Source organism: Gymnoscopelus microlampas, assembly GCF_963454915.1.
Source record: "Gymnoscopelus microlampas genome assembly, chromosome: 17".
Classification (NCBI taxonomy): Eukaryota; Metazoa; Chordata; class Actinopteri; order Myctophiformes; family Myctophidae; genus Gymnoscopelus; species Gymnoscopelus microlampas.
In genome coordinates this window covers 47,278,020-47,301,228 of record NC_139954.1, presented here as the reverse complement: position 1 = coordinate 47,301,228, position 23,209 = coordinate 47,278,020, and the positions used below count along the sequence as shown (strand labels likewise).

Genomic DNA, 23,209 nt, shown 5'->3' with positions numbered 1-23,209 from the left:
AGCTGAGAGAGAGAGAGATGAAGCAGGGACCTCCCGGTATACATGCCAAAAATAGCTGATCGCGAGGCGTTGTGAGCTTGTAGATCGGCTATTTTTGTCTAAAGTTCTCCTCAAAATAGTGACGTTAGGGTTCAAGTGGTTAATAATAATAATAATTAAAAACACTACAGCACACTACAGATTTGCCTTTTTCCACTTTTTTTTGTGTGAAAAGTAACAGCTTTGTTTCCATCCAGCAGTGACGATATTCAGGTTTGATATTTTAACGATTTCAAATATAAATCAATAATAAAACCAGCTAGATCAGTGGTTTTCAACCTTTTTCATGCCAAGGACCCCTAAATTGATATACTTTTGGCCACGGACACCCATTTGAAAATGTTTCGTGCCAGGGACCCCCCAGAAGCAAAGACATCAGTTAATTTTCGCTTTAAAAAATATAAATGATCAAAGATATCCACAGTTTTTCCAAGGTTTTTCAAAAATAGCAGATCTACAAGCTCATAGCGCGGCACTGGGTGCCGCGCTTTGAGCTTGTAGATCTGCTATTTTTGAATAGCCTAAGCTAAGTGGTTAAAAATTATTGTGATGCTATGGACCCCCTGGTACTCTCTCAAGGACCACTGGTGGTCCCCGGACCACTGGTTGAAAACCACTGAGCTAGATCAATAAGCCATGTTACCTTCCCATAAACTCCAGCTTTTTTCCCATCAACATAGGGCAGCTTGAGCAGGTATCTAGGAAACAAGAGAGGATTGGTGGTTTGGAACATAATATTTAATAAGACAAATAACCATTGGTGGATGAAGTACTCAGATTTACTTTGACTTAAGTAAAAGTATCAATACCACAATGTAGAAATATTCTGTTAAGTAAATGACCCTGTATTCAAAATTGTATAGTTGAGTAAAATAACAGAAGTATTGACATCAAAATATACTCAAAAGTGCTCATTATGCATGAATTTTACAAATGTTTCTACAAGATTGCACCGTGACGCATTGTGAGCTTGTAGATCGGCTATTTTTGAATAGCCTAAGTATAAAATAGGGAATACGTGGTTAATGTACGTTTTCTAATGAGGAGGAAAAGTACGGCATTTGCCTCTGAGATGTAATGGAGTAGTCATAATAAAGCATAAAAACATTGACATAGGCCTACTCAAGTAAAGTACAAACAAAATACCGAAATAAATTACTTAAGTACAGTACTATTTTCACTGAACAAAAACTAGACTATGATGACAAAAACAACGTCTAAATATATTGACAATTTCTTCAACGTATAAAAACTAGACTAAAATGTTATGGAGGGACTAGAGAAGAGATCCAGTAGAACTAAGACAGTCATTTCATGCTTGGCTGCGTGTAGGTGTCAGCCGATATACAAACTCTTCTTGTAGATCTGCTATTTTCAGCACACACCAAGTATAAATCAGGCATTACGACACCATGGCGACGCATTGTGAGCTTGTAGATCTGCTATTTTCAAAAGATGTTTAGACATTTTATACATTTCAAAACTTGTGAAACGGGAACATTCTGCATAATGAGAACTTTCTACTTTTGGTACTTTAAGTACATTTTAATACCAATACTTTTGTCCTTTTACTCAAGTACATTTTTTAATTCCGGACTTTTACTTGTAACAGAGTATTTATAACATTGCAATATTGATACTTTTACCTATAAGTAAATACCATGTAGTACATTTTTTCCACCACTGAGAGACAGACAGATCTACATGCTGCAGAGCAGCGATGTGGTCCTAGCCTGGTAAACCCTCCCTCCAGAAATCTCATTTCCATTTGATTTCTGGAGTGAGTCTGGCCTGATCCGCCTTTCTGCAATATTGGCTCTGTACGCCAAAGGGACGAGCCTATCAGCGTCGTCGCTCATCGTTCTGTGATTGACAGCGACAGTTGGCCAATCAGGTGGCGAGTTCGAGTGAGCCCGAATGAAGCCGAGTGCAGCCTGAGTGCCTCCGACAAAAGACGAACGGCAGCCATTGTTGTTGTTGTCCGAGTGCCTTCACGTCTTACTTTCGTTTTTTAAAACGGTCTCAAACCTATTTTTTGAGGCACGGAATTTACTATTAAGATATCGTTTGGATAGAATTTAGTTGTTTAACTTCATATATGTGGTCAATTAATCATGGCAGGGGCGGGCAGTGCCACGCATGTATCCCAATTAGGAAACCTATCTTGGGCATGGCCGTCTCAAAAGTCCCGTTGCGTCACATAGTCTGGAGGTGGTAAAAATGAACTGCTGATTGGCTGAAGGGGAAAAACGATCATTGGTTGAAGGGGTTGTCAGTATTACTCCCGCCCAACTCCAGCCCACAGCCAATATTGCAGAAAGGTGGATCAGGCCAGACTCACTCCAGAAATCAAATGGAAATGAGATTTCTGGAGGGAGGGTTTACCAGGCTAATGTGGTCCTGGACGTCCACAGAGCCCAGTCTCTGGTAGAGCTCATGCGTTCATTTTAAGACGGGGTGCCGTGATTTTCGGTGACCCCCCCCTGAAACATGATCATCAGGTATTATGGTTATACTAGGAGGAAGATCTTTTTCAAAAAAAGTGTACAGAAGGTGTTAAAATTATGTTTTTATGCGGAAACGCCTCCAGTTCATCAATATATACCTGGTTCTCACCTTAGCACCTCCCACCTGAACCAGTCCCTCCGCCTCCTGTCCTAGTCCCTCCTGATATGATAATGAGGGGGAGGGTATATTTCTACTGCCTCATTAAAGCGCTGTTTTATTGACCCTCAAGGTTTCAGCCTCCAGGAAGAAACTCAAAATAGTCAGAGAAGACATAACACACCATAAAAACACCACCAGGGGGCTTAATGAAGTTCTATCAACCTCATAGACACATGAAAGACAGACAAAGTGCAAAACCATGGCACCACCTCTTTAAAGAACCTACTCCAGAGCAGCGATGTGGTCCTGGACGTCCACAGAGCCCAGTCTCTGGTAGAGCTCGTGCAGAATCCTCTGCCCCTGGAAGCCGCTGCCTCGACCATCCAGGCGAGCCACGATCACGTGGTCTGAGCTGACCAGAACCGAGTCCCAGTCCAGGGAGAAGCGGTCGCTCACGGTCTGGCCACCGGGGGCGCTGTCTCTGTCAAAAAAGGGAGACGAGGAGAATCACATAATTTTTTTACTGTTTCACACAATTCATTATTCCCTGATGCATCCGCTGCTGCCCAGCGGTTTTTTTTTTCACCTTGTTTTGACAATCTTTGGAGAGCCGCAGAAGCCACGACGTGCACGCGGATGTAAACAACAAGTGTCCGGTGGGTGGGGGAGGGTCTCCTCTATCTACTGGAACCACGTTTGTTTTTTTACCGCGATCGGCCATTGTGTTGCTATCATCGCCCGTTGAAAATGGCTTGTTTAAAAAAAAAAAAAAGTGGATGGAAGGGACGTTTTTTTGGGATGACGTCACATACGTCCATTCCTTGTATCAGAGTCGATGGATCATTCCTAAGTTGCGCTGTTTTTTGCCAGACCCAGGGGGTCGGCCTACAGGAGGCTTTGTCTGTCTGTCGGTCCCTCTTTTCCTCCCCAGCCATTCAGGAACGCTTCAGATTTCAACCACCAGGGGCAACAGAGAGGCTCTCTATGCACAGCAGCCATATTGTGAAGACATTCACAGGTGTTGCCAATGATACTAATGAAGGCTCTGTTCCATTCTGCTCAAACAGAGTCAGGGTGCTGATGTTGTGCATGTTGGCTCACTGGAAACACTCTGCTACACCAAGTGGCTCTAAAATGTGGGTCCAGAGACCCTCATGGTTCCTTAAGGGGTTTCCAAATGGCCCCTTACGAGTGTGTAACTCTGAGAGTGTACAAATGTACATTTGTACACTCTCAGAGTTATGGGGGTCGTGGAAATTGAAAAATGTGAGAACCACTGTGCTACACTAAATGGAACAGAGCCTTCATTAGTATCATAGGTAACACCTGTGTATGGCTGCTGTGCATAGAGCCTATTCCAGGGTTCCCCAATTAGTTTTCCCCAAGGGCCAAATTCTGTCTCGGGTGCCAAGCTGAGGGCCGGTGCCCTCGTGCCCGCACGCCCGAATTCAGCACGCGCGCGCGCGCGGATTTTTTTTTTGCGGTTTTGGGGGGGTTTTGGGCGAACATTTCGCGTTTTGGGTGGATTTTGATTTCTGTTTTTGTCAACTGTATTTCGATTTTTTTTCCCCCCACTAATCTAGCTAATTTGACAGTTATTTTAGGCCTGGGGTTCTTGTTTAGTGCTGTTTAGGGGGGTCTGTTATAATTTTTACGCACAATTTGCAAGTGTGTGTGAATTTGATTATTATTTAAAACAAACAAAACAAAAAAATGCATGCCAGGAGTCGTCGCGGGCCGCACAGTTGCCTCTCGCGGGCCGCAAATGGCCCGCGGGCCGCCTATTGGGGAACCCTGGCCTATTCTGTGCACTGACTGACAAGGGACAGGTGAATGTAATCAGACTGGAAGGTTTTCTGGTCTAGCCTATACACAAATCTACAACCAAATGCCCCTATACACAAAATGCTACACACACATACACAAAATGCCTAAAATGATTTATACTTTTCACGTATAAAGTGGTTTGTAGGTGTGTTGCCTACTAGGACTTTGTTCCTTCTGGGTCTGGCAGAACCAGGTCTCCTGGTCTTGTTTTTAAGGTAGGTATCCGGAGGTATCCATCATGGCAGGGAATGTGTTAAACGCTGTCAGTTTACCCGTTAGGTGATTATGTTGTTTTGCTTGGCGTTAAAGTCAGACAAGCTTCATTTTAGTATAGTCTGTTTTAGCGACAACCCTTGTGTCTTCTACGATCTGGTACGCCCCGAATTTGTCAGAAACAAATAAAAAAATGATTGTCTACATGGAAGGAACGCTGAAAAATGAACGCTGTTGTCCAAGCATCCGAGGATATTTCGGAAAGTAGCAGCAGGAAATCAGACATGGTATTTATTAACTGTAAAATACATAGATGAATACATTTCCAGTGCCTATATGTTGGAGAAAATGTCGGGGGCCGACACTCTAAAACAGTGGTTTTCAACCAGTGGTCCGGGGACCACCAGTGGTCCTTGGGGGAGTACCAGGGGGTCCCCAGCAAAATTAAGTTAACATAGCGTCAGAATCATTTTAACCACTTAGTTTTGGCTATTCAAAAATAGCAGATATACCATCACGCCAGAAGGAAATGTTTGGATCGGGATGGTGCAGAGGATCTGGTACAGTGCTCAGGTCCTGGACCTGGTGAGACGAAGGAGGAGCCCGGCCAGGAGGCCAACCACAGAGCCTAGTCCCGCCACGTGCCAGAGCCTCCCCCGAGTCCCGGCAGAGTACTTCCGGAGAAGCGGACTGCCCTGTCTTTCCCTATAGGACTGACCGTGGGTGCTACTGGGACGTAAGTCGGGGCTTGATCAACCCTGGCTGGGTCACCTGGGCGAGGGTGTATGTTGTATGTTGCGAGACCCGAAACACCCTATGACCCCAGGCTACAACACTGATGATACGTCCCAGTTGCATCCATGTGATGTTTTTCTTTATCACAAGCTCATAGCGCTACACCGAGTGCCGCGCTATGAGCTTGAAAAAATCTTGAAAATGTGTGCAAATCTTTGAATATAAGATTTGAGTTAAAAATGTATGTAATGTATTGTAAATATTATTTACAATATATCTATCTATCTATCTATCTATCTATCTATCTATCTATATATACATTTCTAAACTGCCACTGTGTGGGACTAAACACAAAAACAACATATCAATGTCACTAACAAGACACGCCACAACGTGCAGAATTACTACGCGCAGTCTGTAGGCCACTTCATACTGCTCAGCACACATCTGCCCCCTCGCAGCATAATTAATTGCGGCCAACACAAACTCACAACATTACAGTCGGCCATGTTGTTCCTTAGCGTCATCGCCGACCACCGCCCAACGAGACCCAAGTGAGGTCAGAAAACACACTCCATATTTGGGCATAGCTCCATTGGGAACATCTCCTATTATGGCTTTATATAACCGCCCAACGAGACCCAAGTGAGGTCAGACAACACACTCCATATTTGGGCATAGCTCCATTGGGAACATCTCCTATTATGGCTTTATATAACCGCCCAACGAGACCCAAGTGAGGTCAGACAACACACTCCATATTTGGGCATAGCTCCATTGGGAACATCTCCTATTATGGCTTTATATAACCGCCCAACGAGACCCAAGTGAGGTCAGAAAACACACTCCATATTTGGGCATAGCTCCATTGGGAACATCTCCTATTATGGCTTTATATATTATAGAGACCAACAAACACAAAGCACCGCGCAGCGGCTAGGGGGGAGGGGCGCGCAGCGCCCCGACCCTCTAGTTACATACATTTTTAACTCAAATCTTTGCTTCTGGGGGTCCCTGGCACAAAACGTTTTCAGATGGGGGTCCGCGGCCAAATGTATATCAATTTAGGGGTCCTTGGCATGAAAAGGGTTGAAAACCCTAAAATAAAAAGAAGACAAAGACTCATTGTGTTTAGAGAACTTGTCAAAAACCCATTCATGTTAAATGGTTATTGTGAAAAGATGATATCAAAAATAACTTTTGTTTAATTGAATTCACGCAGTATGACTTCAAATAAGATGTGGATTGTGTTTGTCTCATATGCAAATAAACTGAATCAAAGGGATCTCAATAAATCAAGCGAGCGGACAAGATGCTCTTGGGGGAAATGTGAAGCATTGATATAGAGAGAACAGGGCGCCTCCAGAATCTGTCAAATTAAATATGATTATCAAAGCAAATATTAACCCATTAAGACCTGGAACTGTGTCATTTTTAGATTTGAGCTAAAAAGCATTCTTTTACACGTTGGCTATTCAAAAATAGCAGATATACAAGCTCATAGCGCGGCACCGAGTGCCGCGCTATGAGCTTGTAGATCTGCTATTTTTGAAAATGTGAGATTTGCACACAATGTGAAAATGTGTGCAAATCTTTGAATATATATATTTCTAAAGCAAACATTTTTGAGTCAAATCGTTGCTTCTGGGGGGTCCCTGGAACAACATATTTTGATGGGGGTCCGCGGCCAAATATATATCATTTTGGGGGTCCTTGACATGAAAAAGATTGAGCACCACTGATATAGAAACCTACGTTTTTCAGAAAACTGTTGAGATTTAGGAGACATGTAGAATCGGCTTCAGGTCTCAATGGGTTAAATATGATTATCAAAGCAAATATTAAAGCAAAGTATGGTTTTCATATCGTCGCTGTTGGGTTAGAGACCTCGTATCTCCATGTTTCAAAAGTTTTTTTTCCTTAAAGTAACGCCCTACTTCACTATACGATTCTACATGTCTCCTAAATCTCAACAGTATTCTCCAAAAAACGTATGTTTCTATATCAGTGGTGCTCAATCTTTTTTCATGTCAAGGACCCCCACAATTATATGTATTTGGCCGCGGAACCCCATCAAAATATTTAGTTCCAGGGACCCCAAGAAACAAAGATTTGAGTTAAAAAATATTCGCTTTAAAAATATATATATTTCAAAGATTTGCACACATTTTCACGATTTTTAAAAAAATAGCCCAAAGTGTAAAATAATGCTAAAAAAACAAAAAACGAACCGACCAATTTTAGCTGATCTTTCTTCTTACTAATGATTTGACTGTGTGCAGTGCAGTGGTGTAAAGCAACTACAATTTTGAGGTGTTTTTACTTTACTGGAGTATTTCCAATTTTCAATACTTCTACTTCTACTCCACTACATCTCAGAGGCAAATATTGTACTTTTACTCCACTACAATGATATGAAAACGTTACTGGTTACTTTGCGGATATAAACTATTAGATTATAAGACATACATTAACCACTTTAGCCCTATTTTATACCTAGGCTATTTAGATCTGCTATTTTCAAACATTTCAGTACTTTAACTTTTGGTACTTTAAGTATATCTTGATGCCAATACGTTTGTACTTTTACTTAAGTATTTTTTTTAGCATGCACAGGCCTTTTGCTTGTAACAGAGTATTTCTACATTGTGGTATTGCTACTTTTACTTGAGTAAAATATATTTTTCTACCACTGACTCTGTGTGTGTGTGTGTGTGTGTGTGTGTGTGTGTGTGTGTGTGTGTGTGTGTGTGTGTGTGTGTGTGTGCGTGTGTGTGCGCGTGTGTGCGTGTGTGTGAGTGCAGAGTAGAGGGTGCTCGTGAAGGTGGCTCACGTACAACATCAGGAGGAGAGGATGCTGCTTGGCTTCGTCCAGATGTGCCGGGACACTGATTTCCAGACGGAGAGCTGTGTGGAACGCAGAAAGAAGCTTTTCAAATGACTTCATCTGCACATCCAACACAGTCTCACTCCCAAGAAGGCACATATTGCCTTTTGGTCAGAACCCCAGGAAGGCACATATTGCCTTTTGGTCAGAACCCCAGGAAGGCACATATTGCCTTTTGGTCAGAACCCCAGGAAGGCCAAAAGTAAATCTATCTGACCAAAAGGCAATATGTGCCTTCTTGGGAGTGAGACTGTGTTGGCACATCATCTGTCATTTCATCCTCTCTGCTGTGCTGCTGTTTTATCACTCAAACATTTTGTTTTTTATTGTTATGTTATTTTACTGCACACAGAAACAAAATCTCAAACTAAAGCATGCATTGTGTGAGTATTTTATTTTAATTTTGTTTCGGCCTGGCGAGAGTATGTTTTGCACCCTGTCTGTCTGTCTGTCCGTCCGTCCGTCCGTCTGTCTGTGAGCAGCTAATCTCCGGCACCGTGGGCCGGTCGCTGCGAAACTGTGCACACACACACACACTCCCTGGATGCCAAAACCGAACCTCTGCCTCAAATTTTTTCCAGATTGGCCTGTTATAGCGCCACCAGGAGGCTGCTTTTTGCGAAACACATTTTTTTTTAAATTACTCCTACAGCATTTGTCCAAACAGGTACACAATATCTCTATAGTCATTAAACAAAACCTGTTTTTTTTTTAACTCATTCCCTGCCACAGACGTAAGTGACGTGGTTTACGTTCAAACGCCCAGGCTGCCAAGGATGTAAAAGACAAAGTTTTATTTTGTTGGTGGGTGGTTGTAGATGTATCAAATTGGGCTAAAAGGGTTAAAGGTAGGGTAAGTGATATTTTTTTGTTAAAACAAAAAGTATTTTGTTAAAAGGTTAAAGCACTATATTGTGATAGTAATCATTGCTATAGAGTGTTTGTTCAGTAACAGGAGTCTCCCCGTCTCTCCAGCTCTTTAATAAACAGAAAATACATTTTTTTGGTAGGTGACAATATCTCAGCCAATCAGGAGAAAGTACCCATTTTTAAGCTTAATTTTTATAGTGTTCCAGTTCCAATTTTGCCTGCTCATTTCTTAGTGTCATCACTTCCAATTTCACTTGTTTAATCTGTATCCTGACTGAATTCTGTATCCTTATTGGATAAAATTGGAAATTAAACTGAAACTGAAACGAAAATGCATTTTCTGTTTTATAAAGAGCTGGAGAGACATGGAGACTCCTTTTACTGAACAAACACTCTATAGCAATGAATACTATCAGAGTATAGAGCTATTTAACACTTATTTTAACCAAAGAAAATCACTTACCCTACCTTTAATGTTTGTTTTATAATGTAGGCCTAATACTTTATATCTGCTGCAAAGTAACTAGTAACCTTTTTCTTAAAGTAAAAGTATAGACAATTGGAAATACTCCAGTAAAGTCAAACTACCACAAAATTGTACTTAACTACAGTACTTGAGTACATGCACGTAGTTACTTTAAACATGTTGGCCCTTTAATGTTATTCCATCCAGGAGTTTCCAGTGTCCACATATTACATTGATGGAATTTATGGGCATCACTTCCAGTTGTCAGTCATTCAATTCACATTCCTACAGGAAGTGATGCCCATGATTCCCTAAGAAACGTGTGGATAGATTCCAGCACCGTACCAAAGTCATTGATGTGTATGGTTCTCCTGTCCCTCTTGGGCAAGGTCCTGTAAACCAGAGCATCCTGTAACATCTCATTCTTCTCCACCATGACACTCTCTAGAAAAAAGACAGAACAACTGCTTGCATTACATTAAAGAAAGAAAAATCTGCTATTTTTAGAAAATATATATATTTGTTTTAAAGGGACATTTTTAACTACGATCTGTGCTTCTGGGGGTCCCTGGAACAACACATTTTGAAATGGGGGTCCGCGGCCAAATGCATGTTATATATGCATATATATATATATATATTCAAAGATTTGCAGAAATCTTCCCGGATTAAAAAAAAAAAAATGCTGCTCATTTTCTGTTCAGAGGAACACGCTGGAGACTGTAAGACGCCACAGCACAGAAAATCAGACTTAGCAGCAACGCAATCCAACCGTGTCGGCCACGCGCGCGCACGCACGCACGCACGCACGCACGCACGCACGCACGCACGCACGCACGCACGCACGCACACACGCACACACACACACACACACACACACACACACACACACACACACACACACACACACACACACACCTGATGCAACTGATTGAAAGAGCGGCGCGCAGACAGAGAGACGGCACAAATTCAACTTCGAACGCACATACCTGTCATATCAGTCAGTCTGTGTAGAGTTGTTTGTGGAATTCCGGGACCTGGGAAAAAACAGCATTTCCAGAGATACAGTTTAGCCACAAGTATTTTGGGTGGTGATGATGGTGGTCAAGGCACAATCTCGTTTTTTTTTTTTCAACCTATCCTTACAATCCTTACTTTTTTTTTTACAATAATTCCCAAAACCTCAGACTGTCACCAAAATCTCTTCTGCCCGGTTCTACTTAGTGGCTGGAGCAATTGATCTGTATTTGCACACGGCCATTGACCATTAGCATGTGCACGGAACAGCCGCGCCCGTTTTTCACGTTTTTTTCATTTTTTTTATTCACATTTTTTTTACGTAAAATAATTGGGGCTATGGGTGGGAGCCAGGGACGTGCACATATAGACTCTAGGTGATGCTTGAGCACCTGCCCTTTGCCCTCTTGACCAGAAGTGCCCTTTGAAAAAAGGGCACAGCAGGGGTCTTCAACAGGGGGTCAGGGACCCCTAGGGGGTCCTCAGAGTTACTACAGGGGGTCCGCCAAATCTTTATGTGATATGATTTTTCTTTTTACCATAACCACTCGAAACCTAGCATCCCTTTTCTGAGGAGAACTTTAGCCAAAAATAGCAGATCTACAAGCCCACAACGCCTCGCGCTGCGAGGCGTTGTGGGCTTGTAGATCGGCTATTTTTGGCAAAGAGGTATACAGTAGGTGTAGACTAGAGGGAAAAAAGAGCAGACCAAGTAAACAAAAAAAAGTATAATTTACTTGAGCACCTGCCCCTCAAAATGTCTGTGCACGCCACTGTTGAGCGTTAGTGAGGACCAATTACATGAAGATATATAGGTTGAACATGGATGAAAACATTCACTATCCCTTGCTCATTAACCCATTAAGACCTGAGGCGATTCTTAAACATGTTTTCTAAATCCTAACAGTTTTTTTTCTGGCACCCGATGTGTGTTCATTGGTGCTAATCAGTACCTCTGCAGGTGAGCAGAACATGCTGGTAGTCTGGGCTGAAGAGGGCGCTGTAGTACGAGCACTGAGGTCTGAACAGGAAGCAGCTCACACACTGTCTGTGGAACGGATCCACTGTGGAGACTCTGGTTAAACACACACAAACACACAATAGATCCACTGTGGAGACTCTGGTTAAACACACACAAACACACAATAGATCCACTGTGAGACTCTGGTTAAACACACACAACACACAATAGATCCACTGTGGAGACTCTGGTTAAACACACACAAACACACAATAGATCCACTGTGAGACTCTGGTTAAACACACACAAACACACAATAGATCCACTGTGGAGACTCTGGTTAAACACACACAAACACACAATAGATCCACTGTGAGACTCTGCTTAAACACACACAAACACACAATAGATCCACTGTGAGACTCTGGTTAAACACACACAGGGACCCCAGAAGCAAATATTTGAGTTAAAAAATGTTTTTTTTCTCCACGATTTTGTAACCCTTTTTTCACCCGGTGCCAATTTTCTAAGTGATCCCGGGCGCTACACTCCCCCCACCAGCCTAGGGAGCCCAGGGCCGAGCTCTTGCCTCCTTCAATGCATGAGAGCCAACTGACCTTCTTGTAACCTGACAGGGGGGAGTTTCCCCGGTTGGACGTAGCGCGTGGAAGGAACACGTTATTCCAACCAGTTCCCTTCCCCTCCATCAGGCGCCCCGGCTGTCATGGGGGAGGAGTTATAGCGACCAGGATTACTGCATGTTTTTGTGAGGGTATTAACTACCCTGAGAGACACGGGGAGAACATGCAAACTCCACACAGAGTAGGACCCTTTCGCCAACCCCACTTAGGGTGTGGGCGCTGATGACGCGGAGGAGAAGACACGCCCCCAGCGTCCCCGGCAGGAATCGAACCCAGGACCTTCTAGCTGTGAGGCGACTAAAAAAAAAGGTTTGCTTTGCTAAGGTGCTCGGGTGGTGCAGTGGTAAAGTCCCTGCCCATCACCACAGAGGTTTTGGGTTCGAACACACCGAGGTGTAACCGGCTTTGTCGAGAGTCTATACCAGTGGTTTTCAACCAGTGGTCCGGGGACCACCAGTGGTCCTTGAGGGAGTTCCAGGGGGTCCCCAGCTAAATGATAGATAGGAACCAAATGGACCCTTTTGGGTCTGTAACTCTGAGAGTGTACAAATGGAACCAAATGGACCCTAACGGGTCCATTTGGTTCCATTTGTACACTCTCAGAGTTACATTAACATTGATTTTACAATATGAATTGGGGTCCCAGAGGTATAAATGCCATTAAATGGGGGTCCGTAGCCTAATGCATGTTAAACTGGGGGCCCTTGAAATTAAAATGGTTGAGAATCACTGCTAGAGAGCCATAAAAACCTTCTCTTATTGGGGTCCCTTTTCAAATGGGGGTCCGTGGGGTAATAAGCGTCTATTTGGGGGTCCTTGACATGGAAAAAGTTTGAGAACCACTGGTCTAATACAGACCAAAACCCCAGTATTGCAACAGGATTGGTGGCGTGCCTCACTAGGCGTTAGGCTGCCGACCCTCAGGCTCGTGTTCGACTCCCGCCGGAGGCAGACAACTTTTTTTTTGATAATAAAGTATAGCTTTGGACCGTACCGCGACGGAGGGGCGCAGTCTCAAGCCAACTTGAGCCACGAGAGGCACCGCCTCGCGCGCCGAACGTTGCGAAGTTCGCTTTGAGCCTACTCAGCCCCGTCCGAGTTATGTGCCGATAGGCACAGAATAGTAAATGGTGTTGTGGGGACCCACAACAGTGCCCCAACTGTCACTGTCAAAGTGACCACTGGCCAATCACAGCGCGACTTTTCGGGTCTGGGGCGGGTCTTGGTAGAATGTTGTTACGGATTCACTATCGCGCTACACGAACACAACTGGCCCCGTGTTCGGGGGAGGGAAGCCGGGCGAGGAGGAGGAGGAGGAGGAGGAGGAGGAGGAGGAGGAATAGGAGGAGGGTGATATTGGTCGTTGCATGTACAGTAATCCGACAGGCTTGGGCCGCGGCGGCGCCTGTCAGCGGGGAGTGTTGTGCGGGAGGAGTAGGACGAAGGCTGTATACGTCCTCCTGGTGAGGGCTCCTCACTGACAGGTGAGTCAGTAGGATACGACAGCAGTGACAACACAGAGATGTGTGTGGAGAGGAATTCATTGGTTTAACAACGTATTGAACTAGAAAATATGCTCCTCGGAGCCAGTACTGTTCCTGATTAATCCTGTCTTTATATTACATTTATATTACATATTGTCACGTGTCACTTGACCAATGTTAGCTTAGCTTCAAAAAATCACACCCAGTGTGAAGTGGGCGGTGTGTGGTCATCACAACATGACTCACTTTAAAAAAAAAGGATAAATGACTTTTTTAAAGTCCATACTGCTATTCATAGGGCTGCACATGTGTCATGTGTTTCGCTAGCCAATCACAGTCCTGAATTTGCAAAGTCAGCCAATCACATTACAGCTAGTGGTGATGACACTAGCTGTAATGTGATTGGCTGACCTTGCAAAAGTATCGATTTGCATTAACAATGGAAGGGTTAGGGGTGTAGACTGCGTTGTAGACTATTGGCCAATCACGGTGCAGGATTGGTCAGTGTCCAAAAGTCACTTATAGGGGGCGGCTACACCGCCCCAAAAAACACACCCAGTGTGAAGTGGGCGGTGTGGTCACAGTGGTCATCACAGTGATGGAAGTGATTCACTTAAAAAAAAAAACATAAAAGTGTTTTTTTTAAGTGCATAGTCCTATTTATAGGGCTATGCACATGTGTCATGTGTTTCTAGCCAATCACAGTCCTGAATAGAGTCATGGTGGCCAATCACGGTGCAGGGTTAGGGGGTTACACTGGTGGCCAATCACAGCGCAGGGTTGGGGGTGTGCAATTTGGATCGATGTCCAAACCTCACATATAGGGGCGGTTGCACCGTCCAAAAATATGAATGATTTTTTGAAGCAAATTTGATATTCATAGGTTTTTATGTCATCATGCGTCTCGCTAGCCAATCAAAGCATTGGTGACAACATATTGTCACGTGAAGCTTGACCAACGTTAGCTTGGCTGAGACGGACGGACACACGGAAGTGTGTGTGTGTGTGTGTGTGTGTGTGTGTGTGTGTGTGTGTGTGTGTGTGTGTGTGTGTGTACCTGTACAGTTGCCTTTGTGTCGGTCCATCCTCTGTACTCAAGAAATAACTGCAAAACACAAACCTCAGCAGTTAGTTTAGAAGCCTTAATCTGCAGTAACACACACACACACACACACACACACACACACACACACACACACACACACACACACACACACACACACACACACACACACACACACACACACACACACACACACACACACACACACACACACACACACAGCAGTAATAATAAACACAGACATATGTGGTGTTTAGTAGCTGTAGCTAAATGTTTGTGTGTGTCTTTTATGAGACGTGACCAGTGGTGAAAAGTAACTAAGTACATTTACTCAAGTACTGTACTTAAGTACAATTTTGAGGTACTTTTACTTTACTGGAGTATTTCTAATTACCAGTACTTTTACTTCTACTCCACTACATCTCAGAGGCAAATATTGTACTTTTACTCCACTACAATGATTTGAAAACTTTAGTTACCAGTTACTTTGCAGATATCAATTATGACATTATAAAACATACATTAACCACTTTAGCCCTATTTTATACCTAGGCTATTTGAAAATAGCAGATCTACAATAGAGCTGCTATTTTCAAACATTTTAGTAGTTTTATTTTTGGTACTTTAAGTATATTTTGATACCAATACTTTTGTAAAAGTACATTTAGAATTCCGGACTTTTACTTCTACATTGCAGTATTGATACTTTTACTTAAGTAAAACATTTGAGTACTTTTTCCGCCCCACTGACGGTGACACTCACACACGGTTGGAGTTGTGATCGTAGGCTAAGATCTCACAGACCTCCCAGCTTCCCGAGGTCAGGTGCCGAAGGTTGACCTCCTGACCTTTGGACTGCAGGGGGGGGAAACATGAAACCGAATCAAAAGTCAACAGCATCAGTGGCGTGCACAGACATTTTGAGGGGCAGGTGCTCAAGTAAATTATTATTTTTTTGTTTACTTGGTCTGCTCTTTTTTCCCTCTACACCTATACATCTTTGCCAAAAATAGCAGATCTACAAGCCCACAACGCCTCGCAGCGCGAGGCGTTGTGGGCTTGTAGATCTGCTATTTTTGGCTAAAGTTCTCCTCAGAAAAGGGATGCTAGGTTTCGAGTGGTTATGGTAAAAAGAAAAGTCATATCACATAAAGATTTGGCGGACCCCCTGTAGTAACTCTGAGGACCCCCTAGGGGTCCCGGACCCCCTGTTGAAGACCCCTGCTGTAAACTGAAAAAAACACTTTTTTTGTTTTTTTTTCAAAAGGGCACTTCTGGTCAAGAGGGCAAAGGGCAGGTGCTCTAGCACCACCTAGAGTCTATCTGTGCACGTCCCTGAGCAGCGTGGCAGGAGGGCACACCATCCTGAACCTCTCCGTCACCTCGCCTGCAAACCATACTACTGATGATGGATACAGGATAGATACAGGATAGGTGGGCACTAGGGACATCTGGGCACCTCCATGTAAAATTGGCTTTATTGTCCAAAATGTAAAACAAAAAAATATTTGAAAAATGGTCTTAAATAATGTAAAGCATACATTCTGTGAACATGCACGGCACATCATTATCGGACTTAATTTTATCATCCAACTTCTTGTTTATGCCCCAAAATGACTGGATATGCAGGTTTTGTAGTACATGGTAGAAATTGTAGAAAAAATAAGGTCCTTACACACCGGGGCGATTTTTTAGTGCGAATAATGCGTTTTTTTTTTAAAACCTTATAAAGTCAATGGCTCCGTACATGGAGCGAAAAAGCGAAGCGAAAAAGCGTATTTTAATTATTCGGAACGAGTCCGAATTTTGCGTATATTCGCTACAGATGTGCCACTTCAAAACTTCACACGTTACTGTTCTTTCCCTGAAAGTGGCCTGAAAAGGCATGTTTTCCTCCCTGTTCTGCCCTTAAAATTGCACTGTTTTGCCCCTGAAAAGAAGTTGTCACTAAACCCCCCCGTTTTTCCCTTCAACAGACACCCATATGCATGAGAACAAAAGAATGTGTGTTGAGAAGGTGTCAGACTCATTATGAGGCGAAAGGTGATTTGAAGAGTTGCTCAAATTAATTAGCATCATAAAAGCAGTGATCATCAAAATAATTCATCATTTTAAATGCCCTTCTTTGTCCCTCTTATTGCCCTGGGAATCCCCTGAAAATTTACTGTCTTGGCGATGGCAGGACATGTGAAGTTTTGAAGTGGCACATCTGTATATTCGCCGGTATGTAAGGACCTTTAGTCCTTAATTGTCAAATGTTTTTGGACACAATAGCCAACTTTACATCGAGGTGCCCAGATGTACCTAGTGCCTACCTATCCTGTTACCATATACTGATGAGTGCTACTGACCTGCTTCTCCTTGGGACACATCTCAATCTGTCCCCAAAGTCACATCTCAATCTGTCCCCAAAGACACATTTTGCATGTTCTCCCCGAGGTACCCTCACAAAAAGCCAAATTTGGGTCCCGACCCACTGTTTGGGAAACAGTGCTGTAGCTAACTAACAACACAGGCTGGCTACATGAGATGTGAGAGCCACATGGGAGCCACAGGGTTCCCATGTGGGTCCTACGATCTATAAAAAAAAGAAGAGCAAAAGCCTAACTAACTGCTGTGATGTGTCTGTTACCTGATGGGATATCATAGTGATGTGTCTGAACGCTCCACTTCCACCATGTTTCAGAGGCATGGTGATGAAGAACGTCGATCCATCCTTGGAGAAAACAGGCTCTTCATTCTAAAAACACACACAAAACCCATAGGAAATCAACAGTGTTTAATTGTAGTACTTCACTTCACCACCAGGTGCACAGTAGGAAATGATTTATCCCCAATGCAAGTTAAAAGGTAACATGAGTTGTTACCCATGTACTATGTTAGTACTTGACAGAGGTGGGACAAAGGTCACTGTTTTGCAAACTACAAGTAAGTCTCAAGTCTTTGCTTTCGAGTCCCAAGTCAAGACCACATCCTAAACCTTTTGTTTCGAGTCCCAAACAAGTCCTGAGCTTGTTGGAAGGGTTCAAGTGGACGTCTCAAGTCAAGAGCTAGAGGGCTCAAGTCAAGAGAGGGCTCAAGTCAAGAGAGGGCTCAAGTCAAGAGAGGGCTCAAGTCAAGAGAGGGCTCAAGTCAAGAGCTAGAGGGCTCAAGTCAAGAGAGGGCTCAAGTCGTGAGTCATTGGCGTTGAAGTCCAAGTCGAGTCCAATGAATATGTCTTCGAACTGGGAACCTTCCGGTACCTCAAGTGGCCGCTCTACCTCCTCAGCCACTGCCACTGCATACATACTGTACAAGCTGGCTGGGGTCGGGCTTCAAATAAGGTAGGAAGATATAGGTTGAAAAGGTGTGGAGTTGTCCTTTAAGTGGTTGCACTTAAAAAGTCATCATTGTGTCTCACCTGACGATCGAGCCACTTCTCTGAAGTCATCACATGTTTCTGAAATGAAATGAAAACATGCATTTTAATAAACAGTATGATTGAATAAACAGTAAGGGTAAGCTCACGACGCGTTGTGAGCTTGTAGATCTGCTATTTTCAGAGCACAACACCCGAGCGCAACCAGACATAAAATGACTTGTCTTGTAGTTCTACTGGATCTCTTCTCCACTAGATCCCTCACTAACATTTTAGTCTAGTTTTTATTTGTTGATGAAATTGTCAATATATTCAGTCTTAGTTTTAGCCATCATTGCTTAGTTTTTATTTAGTTTTAGTCAGTGAAAAAAGGTAAGTCGACCAACATCTTTCGTCATAGTTCTAGTGGACGAAATCAACACTTGATTCACACTTATAGGTGCGAATAAATAAAAACCAACCCGACCTTGACGCAGTCTCCTCTGGTGACGTCGCACACCGTCAGGATGGACATGTTCTGAGCTCTGTTGACCCAACGCACAGCTGCCCTCTGATTGGTCACCCACGTCACCATGGTGACATAGTACTCACTACGGGGGAAAAACAGCCGAGGTCATTAAACGGGTTCAGATGACATACTGACCGACAGTCAGCAGCGTCTGTGTCATTTTAAGGTTTCTTTGGCTATTCAAAAATAGCAGATCTACAAGCTCATAGCGCGGCACCGAGTGCCGCGCTATGAGCTTGTAGATCTGCTATTTTTTGAGAAATTCTGAAAGTTTGTGCAAATATTTGAATATAGAAACATTATTAAATAAATATATTGAAAAAAAACGTATGTTGCTGTATCGGTAGTGCTCCAACTTTTCCATGTCAAGGACCCCCATAATTATATGTATTTGGCCGTGGACCCCCATCTCAGAATATGTTGTTCCAGGGACCCCCCAGAGCACAGATCGGAGTTAAAAATGTCCGCGTTAAAACATATATATACATATAGGCCTATATATATATATTCAACGATTTGTACACGTTTTCACGATAAAAAAAGAAAGCTCAAGCTCATAGCGCGGCACCGAGTGCCGCGCTATGAGCTTGTAGATCTGCTATTTTTGAATAGCCAGTTAGCAGCATCTGTGTCATTTTAGATTTTTAGCGTTGGCTATTCTAAAAAATAGCAGATGTACAAGCCGTGCTGCGAGCTTGTACATCTGCTATTTTTTTAATTTTCAAGAATAAATCTTGAAAGTTTGAGAGCTACTGATTTAGAAGGCATTTGTAGAATTGGCCTCAGGTCTTCCTGGGATTTACAGGAAGACCTGTCATTTTAAGATTTTTTTGGCTACTCAAAAATAAAATAGCAAATCTAAAAGCTATGAGCTTGTAGATCTGCTTTTTTTTTTTTTTTACCGTGAACATGTGTTCAAATCTTTGAATACATGTTTTTTTTTTAAGTGTACATTTTTAACTCAAATCTTTGGAGGGTCCCTGGAACAAAACATTTTGAGACTGGGGGTCCGCGGCCAACTACATACGGGTCCTTGACACGAAAAGGTTTGAGAACAACTGATATTATAGAAAAAACATGTTTTTTATTTTTTTAAACTGTTAGGATTCAGAAAACATTTGTAGAATCCCCCCATAAGCAAAGATTTGAGTTAAAATGTTTTCTTTAAAGATACATATATATGTATATATATTCATAGATTTGCACACATTTTCACAATTTCTCAAAAATAGCAGATCTACAAGCTCATAGCGCGGCACTCGGTGCCGCGCTATGAGCTTGTAGATCTGCTATTTTTGAATAGCCCAAATAAATCTCAAAATGACACAGATTCATTCCTGGCCTAAATGGGTTAAAGATAGGTGCTATATAGCACCGCTAAAAAGGTTCTCCTATGATTACAAGCCAAAGAAGCATTTTGTGAGTGTTGAGTTCACATGGTTCAGACTTTGACAGTTAAGCGGTTCATTATACCTTTTCTCAAAGCTGTCAGGAGGGGGCAGCTCAGTGGTTAGAGAGCTGCCGTCCAGGCTGACCACATACAGCCTGACCACCGGATTCACCTGACCCATCTGCAACACACACACACACACACACACACACACACACACACACACACACACACACACACACACACACACACAGGTCACAGCTCCTTAAAGGGATATTTCACCAAAAAAAGGGGAATTTTATGGTCTACTCAGGCTTTTGTGACCCCCCCCCCCCCAAACTGCTTGATTCGGTATTTAGATATTTGTTATTCACTTTATCAGACACGCCCCCTTCCTATACAAACCCATTATAAAAAAGAAGAAGTATACATAATTTGAAAATTGAGAATACCCCATACATCAAAATTGTACTTAATAGTTGGGTCATTTATGGCACTTCCGTGACCGTGGAGAGCGAAGGTCCGTTTCTCAATGGATTTGTCATCTAGGAGGGTTATTAAACAAATTTAGCCGGGGTGTATTTTTTTAAACGGCGGGGAAAATTTGTGGGAGACCAAAATCCAAAATGGCTGCCGTGAAAATGAACTTTTTAATGGTTTGACCTACAATGATGCACAATACATGGTTTCAGAGCTTATTTTGGTCAAGGAATACATATATGGTGTTTATATAATGATTTGACCTATTGTCGACCTTCAAATGCAAGATGGCTGCCAATTATGAGCTCCAAAAGGGAGTTTTTTTCAAAATCGTCACAGAGCCTTCATATTAGGCTCAAATGAAAGCTCTGCTCATGATGAGTTGAATAATATACAGTATAAGTACACAGAAGTAATCTCTGAGGTCAATAAAGTCAATGTTTGTGTGTAAACAGCAGTTGCTGATTTGCGGTTTCCCATTAAATAGGGTAGGCTACTGAGAATATGGTGTCCAGTTCATCCCATCACATTTTCATAATGAACCAAAAATAAGTGAGCTCTATAGCCTAACATAAAATAGTATTCTGTATGCAAAGCTAGAAAGGTTAGTTGCTTGAGGTGAATTTAATTTGTCACCCTTATTTTGTAGTATTGCTCCCAGTGTTTCCTGTCTGCCTAGTTACTTTTACCTGCCTTAACCAGTCTTGTAATTTTGTCAGTGTTTCCACCTGTGTCCTCCTAGTCCCCCAGCCTATCACAGTGTTGATTGTCAGTTGAGTTCACCTGTGTCCTGTTAATCCCTGTATATTTAAGCCCTGTGTTTGCATTGTGTTCTTGTTGGTCTGTAGACCTTTGTCATGTGAGGTTTTTAGTTGTTGTTCTTTGTGCTCAAGAATCTTGGATAAGAACCTCTCGCCAGAGCAGGATGCACAGCACGCCCTGTCTGTAGTGCTTTCCTCGTAGTGCTTGGTCTACCAACCCCTCCACTACTACCCCTGCTGTAACCAGAGTGTCTGCCATTCCAGAGCCCTTGAATCGCTTGTAGATGGCATAGATGTACTGTAGGACATCAGCTGGTGGAAAGGTACGAGGATTGGGAGGATGTCCTTGAACATTTCTGGATTCTCTGCCTTGAGCTCAGTGAGCGTCTTGTAGGTGGGCAGGTCACCAACAAGAAAGGAGAATGGAATATTCTTCTGCCACATGGCCTCCACATGTTTCACCATGATGTCATTCACCACTGACTTACTTGAAGGTTCATTGTATGTTGTGTGGTAATAAGGCTTGCTCTTGTTGGGTGGTGGATGACAGCAGGACTGGGCACCACTGTATCCTGGAACTCGCTGCTCTTCAGGTGGTGGTCTTGTACCATGATTGTCTACACGAGACAGTGCATGTATCACAGAGCGAGCACACTGCGGAGCTCTGCTATCAACCTGGGAGTAAATGTCCATGGCATGACAAGGAGTAAAGATCTGGTAGACACTCTGCACAAGAGCGGTGTCTGTATCAGCTTTGCAGACACACTGCTCCTCTATGACCATTGGGCTCTGATGGATGTGGAGGCATCAGCAACCTGCCCACACGAGATCGCAGACAGCAAGCCAGCTATCGTGATCATCGACAATGACGACTTCAAGATTGACACTATGACAGGTGACTCTACAGCAGTCCATCGAACAAATGTCATGTACATGCAGCCAGAGAGCTATGAAAAGAAACCAGGCGAAGAGACTGCTGAAACGCTCACCAAGAAGAAGGAAATCTCTGCACAGCTAAAGCAGAAGTGTGCGGAACTGACAAAGGTTTGCCAGTACAGATGCCCCCTCTGGTAGCAAGAGTGAGTCACCTGCTTGTCCCAGGGTAGATCCACCAGTGGATGGGTCAGCTCCGCAGCGTGCTCGCTCTGTAATACATGCACTGTCTCGTGTAGACAATCATGGCAGAAGACCACCACCTGAAGAGCAGCGAGTTCCAGGATACAGTGGTGCCCAGTCCTGCTGTCATCCACCACCCAACAAGAGCATGCCTAATTACCACACAACATACAATGAACCTCCAAGCAAGTCAGTGGTGAATGACATAATGGTGAAACATGTGGAGGCCATGCGGCAGAAGAATATTCCATTCTCCTTTCTTGTTGGTCACCTGCCCACCTACAAGACGTTCACTCAGCTCAAGGCGGATAATCCAGAAATGTTCAAGGACATCCTCCCAATCCTCGTAACTTTCCACCAGTTGATGTCCTACATCTATGTCATCTACAAGCGATTCAAGGGATCTGGAATGGCAGACGCTCTAATGTCCAAGATTCTTGAGCACAAAGAACAACAACTAAAAACCTCACCTCACATGACTACAGACCAACAAGACCACAGTGCAAACACAGGGCTTAAATATACAGGGATTAACAGGACACAGGTGAACTCAACTGACAATCAACACTGGGATAGGCTGGGGGACTAGGAGGACACAGGTGGAAACACTGACAAAATCACAAGACTGGTTAGACAAGGCAGGTAAAAGTAACTAGGCAGACAGGAAACACTGGGAGCAATACTACAAAATAAGGGTGACAAATGAGTTGACCTTTAAATTCACCTCAAGCAACTAACCTTTCTAGCTTTGCATACAGAATACTATTTTATGTTAGGCTATAGAGC

General features: G+C 43.2%; 1 protein-coding gene across 1 annotated transcript in view; it reads right to left on the bottom strand.

Moving 5' to 3' along the window:
• Positions 1-23,209, bottom strand: part of LOC311064473 (inactive dipeptidyl peptidase 10-like) — a gene marked incomplete at both ends in the record, with an annotated part of 153,793 nt that overhangs the window by 14,565 nt on the left and 116,019 nt on the right. The window contains 12 exons of the mRNA XM_084084302.1: positions 683-737; positions 2,933-3,127; positions 8,259-8,328; positions 9,990-10,088; positions 10,634-10,681; positions 11,615-11,736; positions 14,805-14,852; positions 15,574-15,665; positions 17,443-17,550; positions 18,211-18,249; positions 18,635-18,758; positions 20,150-20,247. Of these exons, the coding sequence (XP_083940428.1) occupies positions 683-737; positions 2,933-3,127; positions 8,259-8,328; positions 9,990-10,088; positions 10,634-10,681; positions 11,615-11,736; positions 14,805-14,852; positions 15,574-15,665; positions 17,443-17,550; positions 18,211-18,249; positions 18,635-18,758; positions 20,150-20,247 (1,098 nt within the window). The remainder of the gene's footprint in view (positions 1-682; positions 738-2,932; positions 3,128-8,258; positions 8,329-9,989; positions 10,089-10,633; positions 10,682-11,614; positions 11,737-14,804; positions 14,853-15,573; positions 15,666-17,442; positions 17,551-18,210; positions 18,250-18,634; positions 18,759-20,149; positions 20,248-23,209) is intronic.